This window comes from Canis lupus, chromosome 17 (genome assembly GCF_003254725.2).
Source record: "Canis lupus dingo isolate Sandy chromosome 17, ASM325472v2, whole genome shotgun sequence".
NCBI lineage: Eukaryota > Metazoa > Chordata > Mammalia > Carnivora > Canidae > Canis > Canis lupus.
In genome coordinates this window covers 32,108,132-32,120,239 of record NC_064259.1, presented here as the reverse complement: position 1 = coordinate 32,120,239, position 12,108 = coordinate 32,108,132, and the positions used below count along the sequence as shown (strand labels likewise).

At 41.5% G+C, this 12,108-nt stretch overlaps 1 protein-coding gene across 20 annotated transcripts in view; it reads left to right on the top strand.

Annotated features, from left to right (window-relative positions):
- SLC8A1 (solute carrier family 8 member A1) overlaps positions 1-12,108 on the top strand; it is a 376,683-nt gene that overhangs the window by 317,898 nt on the left and 46,677 nt on the right. For 16 of the 20 annotated variants that reach the window (XM_049095820.1, XM_049095819.1, XM_025454073.3 and 13 more), the window contains 3 exons: positions 11-79; positions 4,366-4,496; positions 8,610-8,709. In XM_049095820.1, the coding sequence (XP_048951777.1) occupies positions 11-79; positions 4,366-4,496; positions 8,610-8,709 (300 nt within the window). The remainder of the gene's footprint in view (positions 1-10; positions 80-4,365; positions 4,497-8,609; positions 8,710-12,108) is intronic. The other 4 variants (XM_025454071.3, XM_025454082.3, XM_025454081.3 and 1 more) reach the window with 1 other exon arrangement.

The window sequence follows — 12,108 nt, the reverse complement described above, 5'->3', positions numbered from 1 at the left end:
TTTTCGCTAGGCCAACCTGTCTTCCGGAAAGTTCATGCTAGAGAACATCCGATTCCCTCTACTGTAATCACCATTGCAGGTACTCGTTGCATCATGGTCCTTGAAAAACCAGTTTGATTAGCTTGAAGTTAACTGCCTTCTGATTGTTCTTTAAGTCTCTAGACATTAAAGTAACACAACTTGGCCCCCAGCGCAACTAGAACATTGCTAAATAATGCAGTGGCTTCTCTGAAGCTCCGTATATGGAGAGTCAGCAACAAAACACAAACCTATCCACGCAAGACAGGAGGCATGGTAGAGGAAGCCATGTGGACCTGCAAAGAAGATTGACCCCCATGGCCTCTCCTTCTCAAGTTTCAATATAATCCAGATTTCTTACAAATCTTGCTTCTCAAACATGGGTTGTTAATTCCAAGTATAATGCAGTTTCTTTAAAAGCAAGCTGTATTTCTTTCTAGAGCCTGCCTTTCTTGCCTCCAGGCAATATGCTAGCCACATATGCACAGATGATGGTACATCTGTGGAGGTTCTCCAAAGGGAACATTGCCAAGATGACCAGAGGATCACACAACCATCCCAGATCCACTGTAAGCTGAGAGCCCGGTCATCTCTAAGTCTGGATGAGGACAGGAATATTTATTCCTCAGTCATCCCCATCGCCATCACTGGCCATGGTGGTAGAAACATTTCCTCCTTTCCTCATCCTCACATCCCACTTCCCAACTCCATAATCATAATACCCAGACCTGACTACAGACTTGTTACAGAATATTCTCGTAGAAATAAATAGGCCAGTCTTTTTAGGCTCTAACCAGAGAGGCCAATCAGGTGCTGAAAACTGTCAAGAGGTCTCTACTTTCAGACTTGTCAGCACAGATCTAAGTGAAGGATTAAAATAACCTTGAGCAAATTGTCCCAGTGCTGTCCTTGTACCCCTTCCCAAATATGACATTGTTGGTTAAGATTAAAGATTGCAACTATGTGAAAGAATAGCAACAGTAGCTCCTCGGGTGCAGACCTGCATGTGGCTTGTACTGTTTTCTAATAGGGAATCTCACTCTGAGCCCTTCACCTCTTAGAGAACTGCTGCTTCAAAAAGCAGCCGAGCCAGAGAGCATTAGCAGCAGCTTTTTCAGAGATCCCAGATACCTATTAGCTTCTGTTACTTGTCATTTGCAAAATCAATTACTCAAAAAGAAGGAAGGTCCTATACTGCTGGTTTTATCACAGGATAGTTTTATGTCATGTCAATATGGATTTTAACAGTAGGTATTAATGTATTAATTATCCATTTGATCCTCAAGTTGTATTGGTTAAGACTCTGATGTTATGTGACTTATTATCAACTTCTCCGTAAAATATGGAGAATTTAAAAAGTATACATGTATGTGTGTGGAGAGACAGAGGCAGAGAACGAATTTTCTGTCTTAGAAGCAAAACTAAAACCACAATGTGCTGTCTCTGGGCATAAATAAGGAGGTGAAACTGGCTTGGCCAGAGTAAAATGGACTGTATTTGCTCCAGCATTCAAAGTGAAAAGGAAATCAAAACAAAACAAAAAACAAAGTGAAAAGGAAACAAACATAATAGACAATCCAAAAATAGGATGTTAAACTATGTCCCTAATCAATAAAAGATATCTACTGAGAGGACACTTTTTAAAAAATAGACCCAGCTCTCTTTGCCAGGATCAAAAATCTGTACCATAGAAACTAATTTATCAGTATCATGTAGAGCAACAATAGGATTTATCCAGTTGCCTCCTCTCTGCTGCATATCATTCTGTCTTAAATGTTCATGACATTTATTAAGTGAAAATAGCCCTGACCCTTCTGTGACATTATGCCTTTGTGCTTTGACTTCTGTCTGCATGGAAAGGCCCTTCTTCCTGTACCACCTCTTGCCCAAATTTAGCACCACCTTCCCCTGGTAAGCTTCTCTGCAGGTTTCAACGCGAATTTCCTGTATTTTTTCTTTCCTGAAGCCTTCCCGGACTCCCTTACGCAGAGCAAGCTGCTTCCCCACCCTGATCCCTCAGCCCTCACCTTGCTACACTAGAAGTTGTCCCATCTCTATGCCTCACTTCCCGTGTGAACAATGAACAAAGGATTTTTATATGCATAGAACAAATGTCATGAACTAGTTACAGACATAATGGCACCAAATAAGCATTTCTTTCTGATCAGAAGGATTGAAAGATGATTTAAAAGGGAATAGCCTTTTTAATCACTGTGATTGGATTTGATTTACTACCATGTCCATGTATCTAATACCATGTTCCAAATAATTTCATTTTGTGAAATGTGGCATTAAACAATGCAACCACCTCACCTTTCTTTTGTAATCTCCCCGATTTTCTACCTAAGTTGCCTTGAGTCCCATTTAAAGCAACTTACCATTTATAAATAAACAATAGAAAAGAAAGCCAAAATAAATATTCTTTCCCAGTGGCTTTGCAATTCAAATAATAAGCCCAGGTGTTCTTCTGGAAAAATAATTTTAATTTGATGTACGTCTCTAAGACATCCATGTTCAGCCAAGGTTTTGAACAGACACTAACATAACATACTGCTTAGAAACTACCACTAACCTTTTCCTGGGATCAGAAAGCAGTGGGAATCACAATGTGATGGATTTGAGCACTGGGTTGATTGGAAATCACAAATTTAAGCCTATCACTTCCTTGACTACACACACATAATTTCAAGGACATATGTTGTGGACACCAGTTGGAACCCTTGTCTTCTCTTGGGTCATAACTTCCCAAGCCTACTATAAAACGCATTACAACTTCTACATTCAAAATTGCAACTCTCCTTTGCATCTGCTAACTTTCAGCAGTTTTTGGCCAGTCCAAAATCACTTATTTTTAGTCTTCATCTAATTTCTTTGGGGCCCTGTGAAAACTGGGGGTAGAAATATCAGATTCTAAAGTATTCCTTTAGGAAGACACTATTGAGGACATATTAAAGAATTAATTAATATGCTACTTTCTACTTTTGCCTTGGGTTTATTTAGACACTAGGTTATGTAAAATGCTAGCAGTGTCCCTAGCGTATCTGCTCCATGCCATAGCAGTGAACAACTGGCCTTGGAACCAGTTCTCTACAAAATTTGCTAGAGCATCATATGGAACCACCACAGCAGGGTCCTCAGCAAAGGGAAACCATGTCTTTGGAGGGAATGGGAGGTGTGGACTCCTACAGAGCTGATACCTACATGCAAAAGGCAAGAAGAGTAGGCTAGAAATCCCTCCCCTTCTCATGTTTCCTCAGTCAACAGATTCCTACTGCAGGCAGTTTACCTGGAAAGTTCTAGAAGCAAAGGTATCAGCACTGAGGTCTTTCCATACCACCCATACTACTTCCTTCGAGATGAGGTACACTTGACTTGACTCTGAGGGGAAGTAACCTGGCTTGTTCCAGCATTCTGTGCCTGAAGGGTAAGCAGGTAGAGTGATTACAGAAATAGTGTTTGCCCTTCACATGTGCATGGCCTTTTCAGTCTGGGATTTATCCTAATGACCTTCACAACAAGAGGAGCCATCTGTGAGCTCCCCCCCCCCCCCCCCGCCCTTAATGGACTCTCAAGTCCATTAACATTTTCTTAACACCCACTAGCCTCTCCTGGAGTGTCAGCTACATGGTGGTTCTGGAAATAATCACACTCATATGGTGAGTAGTATTAACTCCCAAAGGCATCACCTTTGCCCTCCCTATTTACTTTAAGATGAACGTGGTCAGGGTCTTCTTAACAAATTTGAACTTTCCCCCAGAGAGGATGCCTGAAAGTACAGATATCTCAGTGAAATGGAATGGATGTTTTGCTTCTTCACTGGCAACAGGAGCTCTGGTTAAGATCAGAATTTCCCTTCCACCAACTCTTTGGCCCTGGAGCATTTTCTGTTGCTTCTAGAAAGTGGAGAGGAGGAGGCCAGATTCCTCCACCCCTTGAGTCACTCTAGTACTTTTTATTGTGGTTCCCTCAGTCACCTGCTAAAGGAATGTGTACAAACAGCCAAATGAACCAGCATCACAGGAGACAGCCAGGTGACTCCCTCAGAATAGATCATGTGCGGGCAGGGTCTTTCTCAATGATATGCCTATATGAGTTGCTTTCGTGATCTGCCACTTTGGCTTGTGCTCAGATTGTGGGTCATCCTATCCACTTGCTGTCAACAGTGATGCACTGCCTGACATGCCCAGCCTCTGGTCAGTTCTGCCCTCCAGACTTCTGATCTCACCCGAGGGACTTTGAGTAGGTCATTAGGGCTTCCTTTCTTCTCGGTGTTCTTATAGCAGAATCCAGGGATCTCCAAATAAGATTGAGCACATTGCTAATTGTCTTGCCCTTCCCTTTTCACAGAGGAATATGATGACAAGCAACCGCTGACCAGCAAAGAGGAGGAGGAGAGGCGCATTGCAGAAATGGGGCGGCCCATTCTGGGAGAACACACCAAGCTGGAAGTGATCATTGAAGAATCCTATGAATTCAAGGTATGCTTACCAACACTGCCCACAGGGGAGGCTAGGCCCATCTTGAAACCAAGACTGCTCATAGTGTTAGCAATTTCTGGGCTGGCTCATTAACTGAGAAGTTTTTCAGAGCAGAACTGAAATAGGAAAGTTGACAGGGAACCAAGAGGCCCTGCAAACCAAACGGTATCAGAGCCAGGGTTCAGCGGGTGGGATCCATCACTACACAGGGTCAGGGGTACCCCAAAGGGAGGACTTCCTCTGAGGGGATAGCAAGAAAGAAGCAAAGGTAGATTCTGAGAGATTGTTATGTGTGGGGGAAACCAAGTTCTATTTGAAGAAGCAAATACATTCATCAAAAGCAAAGCACTTACACTGCTGACAATTAGGAGGCTTTTGTATTGGAAAGGGATGGTAAGCTATCTCTATAAAATATCCATCCCATTGACAAGTTCTCATTCATATTTAGTCCTCCTCTTCAGATCCTGGGCCATATTAGCACAGTCGACATACTGAAGGTATATAGTGCCTATAACCAGAAAGTTTACAATTGAGCTGATAAAATTTGATTCTTGGTTCTCTGGATGATGAGAGTCATTTTTCAGAAGCTAAGTGGATGGGTCTTAGGATGAGCTTAGTATTTTGAGGTGAAACTTCCTGTCCATCTTAGCTGGTCCCTCTACCCCATCCCACCTTCCATTCCACCTAGTCCACACAGCCCTGACATCTGGGAAGACCCCAGGAGAGCCACACTTTAGTTCTGGAGTGGGACATGGAAAGGAAGATCATTCTCTGGTTTTCCAGAACCACAAACCCAGAGTGTAGATGTATCTTCCCTCACTTATTTTTCAAAAGCAGACTCTGCTCCTGTTTGCAAAACCAGAATGAGGATCCCAAAAGGGAGGAGCAGGCCAGGAACTTGGAAACCTCAGTGTTTTTTAGCTTGATGTTTCATAGTAGTGATTTCCTTTTTTTTAGCTGGGTCCATGAATTATTTTAAAAAATTGGTTCACAAATTGAGGTGCCTGATAGGAGACAGGTAGAAAGAAAAATGTCTTTTGCAATTAAACTGGGATTTTTTAAAGGATAAAAATGCAATTAGACTTTCCCCTTCAGGTTGCTACAAATCACTGTTTCTTTTGTTCATTGTCACGGAAAGAAGGAGCAGGGGTAAAGACCGTGACCACTGCTTTCTAGGCAGACCCCAACTGTCAGAGCTCACCTGTTGTTTGATCTAGAATCAGCCTTACTGCACACATATGACTCGTACACATACTCACACAGGTTCCCTGTGATTCTGGGGTACCAGATAACTCAGACTGTCCATTCCTATGGACCAGTTTGTCCAGATGTATCTAACCTCACTCTTCCTCATGCACCTTCTTTTCACCTAGAATCTGAGCTTCCTCCCCCACTCAGGGCTCTCGTGGGGAATAACTGTGTGTTCTTTCCCTTATGAGACAACTTTCAACTTTTACCTTTCATGTACCCATGGCTAAGAGTAACAATCACAGAAACTTTCTGCAGGAAGCATTGGGTTGGCTATGGCAGGGCACAGTCTTCCAGGCAGCAAGGCTTTCTTGGGTCCAAAGTTTTCTCCAATGCTCCATACATTTGAAAGTCCCCCAATTTCCTTATATAAGTTCACTTGTTTAGGGTTCTTTTTTTTTAATTTTTTTAAAATTTTTATTTATTTATGATAGTCACAGAGAGAGAGAGAGGCGCAGAGACACAGGCAGAGGGAGAAGCAGGCTCCATGCACCGGGAGCCCGATGTGGAACTCGATCCTGGGTTTCCAGGATCGCGCCCTGGGCCAAAGGCAGGCGCCAAACCGCTGCGCCACCCAGGGATCCCTGTTTAGGGTTCTTATCTTCCTAGAATAGTTCCCATAGACTATTTCCTCCCATCTCCTCAAAATTCATCAGTAGCTACTATTAACACAAAAGGGAAATTGGGAACATGTTCTCGAAATGTCCTCAAATATCAATTTTGATATTTTGTTATTCTTTTAGGAAATTTCTTTTTTTCTAGACCATACCTATTTTAAAGAACTTGTTCAGAGCTTTACAGAACTGTGAACTGCATTAAAGACCAGAATCTGACACCTCACAATGTCCAACTCTGCCCCTACCCACTGGTTTCCTGTTTACTATGTTTTGACTAAGAGCATGACTTTCCTAACACCCATTGCTAAGGGTGAGGTTATAATAGTCGCTTCCAGGGCTAGGGCAGTAAGAGTGGATCACTGGCCTACAGGAAAGAGAATAGAGGTGAATAGAGATGGACATGTCCAAGTTCAGGTGTCCAAACTTCAAATTCATTTTATTCGGTCCCCCCTCCTCCCATAGGTCAAGGGAGGAGATGTATGCAAATTAAGTCCTAGGAAGAACCCAGGCTGTCCCATAGTTCCCCAGGGTTAACATGAACAAAGTTTATATCTACCCTGGGCTTTTTGTACACATAAATTTTAACTTTCATTTATTTTAAAACTTTGCTCTTTAGAGATATTCCTTGAGGCACGTCTGTGTAACTCTTACAGCAGTTTGTCTCTTTATTGTGTATTTGCCAGGTGTTGGGATTATCTGCCTTGGCATCAGAACAGAGGGCTCTTTTGGGGAGACCTGTTCCACGTTTCCATTACATTTAGGAAAAATCAAGGTCATTTCATGCAACATTCTACACAGAACTTTGAGTTGGCATCAGCCAAGGTATTCAGAGGGCTCAATAAAATGGGGCTGAGTCCAGAGGAAAAAGACATGCTTGTCATGTGCTTCAAGTTACTGTGGCCAAGAGCAGTGACAGGTATAGCTGTTATCAGGGCCACTGGCAGGACAAGACACGAGGCTAGGGGCAGAAAAGGTCACCACCCTAAGGGAACAACCTAGCAGAGAATGTTGTTGAAGGTACAGAGTGGGCCAGCTGGAGATGGGCCCTTTCATGTTTATTATCATCTCAATGTTCAGATGATGCTTGTGGAATGAATGCACTTGACATTCTGATGGAGCTTTAGACTTCTGTACAGGCTGCTCAGATCACATTTTCCTTCCTCCCAGTTTGCTGATAACTTGCTCCCTCCCAAACCATAGTCAATTCAGGTACATTGCATTAAACATGTACGGATTTTGGCCTAAGAAAAATAATGTGTGTTTTCTGCCTCTTTGCAATTAGTGGGAATTCGAGGATGCTCTGACAGTAAGTGTGGACATGTGGTAGACTAGTCCATGTGGTAGTTTCTTTGGGGAGAGCAGCCTTACGTCCTGGAAGTGACCCTTCTCCCTGTAGTTGCTATGACGTGTGGTAGTGCTTTGGGTACATCTGCTTGCTTAGTTTGCCTGTGAACGTTTGGCTGTTCTATTGTTACCTTAACTGACATTTAGAAAGCTAGAGTGTGCTAATTGTATAAAAAAAAAAGTGCTTAAAAAAAATCTAAGAGGAAAAAAATGTCTAAAGAGAAAAGTAAAGCAAAGCACGGGGAAATTCAGTGCAACATCAATTGCAATGTTGCCTAAACCATATGAATTAACCTTTTCTTGTTTGCGACAGAAGTACAGTTAGAGTCAATTCTCTAAGAGCTGCCAGGCTGACAAAATCAGGAGCCAAAGAAAAATCTATTTATTGATGCTCATGCAGCAGCGATCTTGGGGCTTTGCTATCTGGCCGCATTTCATTGACAAACAAAAGTACGATAATAATAGTCTTTAGTTCCATAATCTATCTGCCAATTCCAGCTATTCAGAGATATGTAATGCTGAGCAGGTCATATATTAATTCGGTTGTAGGCAGCACCCTATAGGTGAAGCCAACAGAGAAACAAGTTCATAAAGCATTCAAGGGGAAGGGATGCGCTTTTGCAACATCTGCTATTTTAAACACTGAGGCCATTCTTCCTTGGCCATCGGGCAGGAGAGGAGGCTCATATTTGCTATGAAGAAATTTCTATTTCAGAATGGTTCCAAGCAAGGACTGTACTTGTTTGCATAATCGTGACACTGTTTGATGTCAATACTGTTGTTCCAAGCCTAACATCCACTATCCTTTGTATAACTCTGAGGTTTCAAAATCAACAAGGTCTTAGATTTCCTGAGGCTTTAACCAACCCAGCAGTTATCATCTTATTCTTTCCAACCATTCTAGAGTACCGTGGACAAACTTATTAAGAAGACAAACTTAGCCCTTGTGGTTGGGACAAACAGCTGGAGAGAGCAGTTTATTGAAGCCATCACCGTCAGTGCTGGTGAGTGCCTTTCTCTGCTATGAATTACAACGGTCCAAGCTGAGCTTGCTTTTCCTACTGTGACCACTTGGTCTGGATCAAAGCACCGAAAAACTTTCAGGGTAAAATTAAAAGAGTTAAATGTACTTGTAGCATACCTGCGCATTTCTGAGACTGATTTAGACTGTCTCGATGAAGCAAGTGTCTTAAACCTGGCATTCTTCTCCATCTACACTGTGTCTTTCTGGAAATAGACCAGATAAATTTAAAGACTTGTGTGTCTCTAACTCACAGCCAATCATGAGGCTTTGTCTGGAAAATCCCCTGAAAGCAGGAGAAGTGGCCAAGTGAAGGTCACAAAGGAAGCAGCAAAATCATAGGTGGGATAAGGTGACGTTAAGACACTTCACCACTGCCATCTGTATCATTTTACGCTCTTTTCAGCAACATCTAACAAATAAGCGTTTCCAGTGGCTCTTAGAAGTGGAAATAGAATCACATTCTGTTTCTTCCTGTATAAGCAAAGTACAGAGTCTTATTTAGGAAAATCTTACAAAAATGAAGTTGTTTTCAAACTCAGGGAGTCAGAGACCTGAGAGAATTAAATATAGAAGGAAGTATCTTTTCCCTTGATTGTCATACCATATCCACTGCCTGTATGATTTTATAAAGACAGAGGAAGGTCCTTCCCCAAGATGCATGAAAGCAGCACCATTATGGGCTCCCCTGCCCCCCAATTCTTCTGCTCCATCTATACTGGTTCTTTCTCTTTAACAGTCCCCAAAGGTTCATCTTCTACTATTGCAGCTAATGAACAAAACTAGAATTTTTAAAATAGTGATTCCTACTGTCAAGTATGTAACCAGCATCACTGGCAGTTGAGCCATGACTTCTAACACAACCCCCCTCTTTCCAATCTGCCCCAGAATAATTTGACAAATCCCTGAAGTGCTGTGGGAACAGAGGGTGGTAAAATGTTTGTGCCTTTTTATTATGAGTGCTATTTATAATCATACTTTAGTTTCTTGAAATTGAGTATACAAAGGAAATTTATGCACATTAAGTGGTGGGAAATTGCTTGGAGAGCAGATTTAGAATTTACATGCCAATTCTACTTAGGGGAGGGGATAACCCCCTGTCTTTAGTCCCTTTGGCCTGCCATTACAAAATACCAGAGAATGGGTGGTATATAAACAAGCTCACAGTTCAAGAGGATGGAAAATCCAAGATGAAGACACTGACAGATTTGGTATCTGGTGAGAGCCCGCCTCCTGGTTCAGAGACAACAGCTGTCTTCTTACTGTATCTTCACATGGAAAAATGAGCAAGAGGGCTCTCTGAGGTCTCATTCACAGGGCTTTCCCCTCATGGCCTAATCACCCCCTAAAGACCCTACCTCCTAATACCATCATACTGAGGATTAGGTTTCAACATATGAATTTGGGGGTGGGTTTGAGGGGGGGCACAAACAGTCTACAGCACTCCTACCTTATGGCTTTTGTTTTTCTATAAATCCAACATTAGTTTTTGAGGCACGAGCTCTACTCCATCTTCACAGGAATAAAAACTAAAAGGACAAAAATAGCTTGAATAAGAAACTGCTGACAAGGCCAATTGAAAACATTAAAAATAATACAATTGTTTTATGGGCTTTAATATATATCAGAATCAGAACATTAAAAACATTAAAAACAACATAAACTTTAATGAACCATTCTCAACAGTTCCTGGGTTTCCTCTGGCTGCAGATATGTGAGTATTTATATAATGGTCACAAGCTGGATATAATTAATTCATGTTTCTACATGTCAATCACTGTTCTTGGGGGAAGAGATACCACAGTGTGTGACACAGACAAACATCCCTCCCCATATGGAGCTTATATTCCAGTGAAGGAGATAGTAAACAAAGCAAATAAGAAAATAAAGTGTATGCATGATGGTGAGCTTGTTGTAGAAAACAACTAAGTCATGGAGAGAGACAAGAAGTATATGTAGGGGCTGCAATGGACTGTGGCCAACAGATGCTATCAACAGACACGTTGATGGCACATTTTCTTTTCTCGCAGTGGCGTGGGTTTGTATTGATTTATTCACATGTTCTCGTAACTCTCAGGGACCAGAGCAAACATTTTATGGCCACTCTTTGGCAGTAGCAAAGGGCAGCCTTCAACACTGAGAGAGATTATGCCGTGCACAAGTCCAAAGTTGTGATCCTGATCAGAATTGATATAGAATGAAACAATTATAAAGATGCTAGTACTTCTTTACTTTAAAGGGGGCAGATTTGGGTTTGCAAACATTTTCATATATAATGTTGAATTAAATCCTCTCCAAATTGTATCTCATAGGTATTAGGATTATCCTTTTCTTGTAGCATCTGAGCATCGGCGAGGCAGTCATAGCTTTGGAACAGTGCTCAGAGCCCCGGCTACCAAATACCAGTCCAATGGGCTGTCTACCTCTCTTAAGAGAGAGAGGTTTCAAATGAGGGAAATTGCCCCCCACCTCTGTCTTCTTGAGGGACTCTGGTCTTGTCACCTTTCTTGGTGCCATGGTTTCAGCACTCTGGATGGGACAAGTTCCTGCCCAAATCCTTTGAAGAACTGTTGTTAATGAATGCGATGTAAAACCTCTCAAGTGTTCTTATTTGTCATGCAGTAAATTGTGTTTTATGTTTCTAAATGACTGCTTGGGAATAACACAAAATTGCTCAGAAATTTGCAGGCTGCTGGGTAAATTGACCTTATTTACAATTTGGAGACAAAATATCAGAAAAGCAAACCCATATTTTATAGGCACTGAATTACATGAAGGGCAGTTAGAAAGCTCAATGTTTGTCATTTTGATTAAATTTAAGTGTCTAAAGAATGTTAATATTCTTCACTTGTTAAATGGACAATAAAATTTGTAAAGCAGCATTTATTGAAAACAGACTTTCATTGGATTTTGAAATTTCATGGCTAAAGAGTTGAAAATCAGAACCATTTGCCTTATTAAAAATATTAAATTCCTTTTAAACAGCTCTTCTGAGAGGCTTTTTCCTATGCAATTTTCTGTGCAAAATTGAGTCTATATATCTTGCTAAACTAAAATAATAATTTTGGAAATAGGATTTTGCCTCTGTTTCTCACTAATTATATTAAATTTAGTTTCAAGGTAACTCCTGGCAGTCTTTTTGTTTCCCTACTTTTCCTGCTCAGTATCTGGGCCTCCTATGACCCTATCGTTTCTGAGAACTAAGTTCTTAGAGTCTAACATTTGAAGAGTTCAAAATTCATGAGACTCCAGAGATTAGGTAGGAATTCAACAGTCATGTCCCTGCAGCTCTCCTTCTGTTGCCTCCTGGGTGGAATTCCAAGAGAAATGGCGCGCAGCAAGTTAAGTGGCTGTCAGATGCTTGCTAGGCAAGTCCAGTACC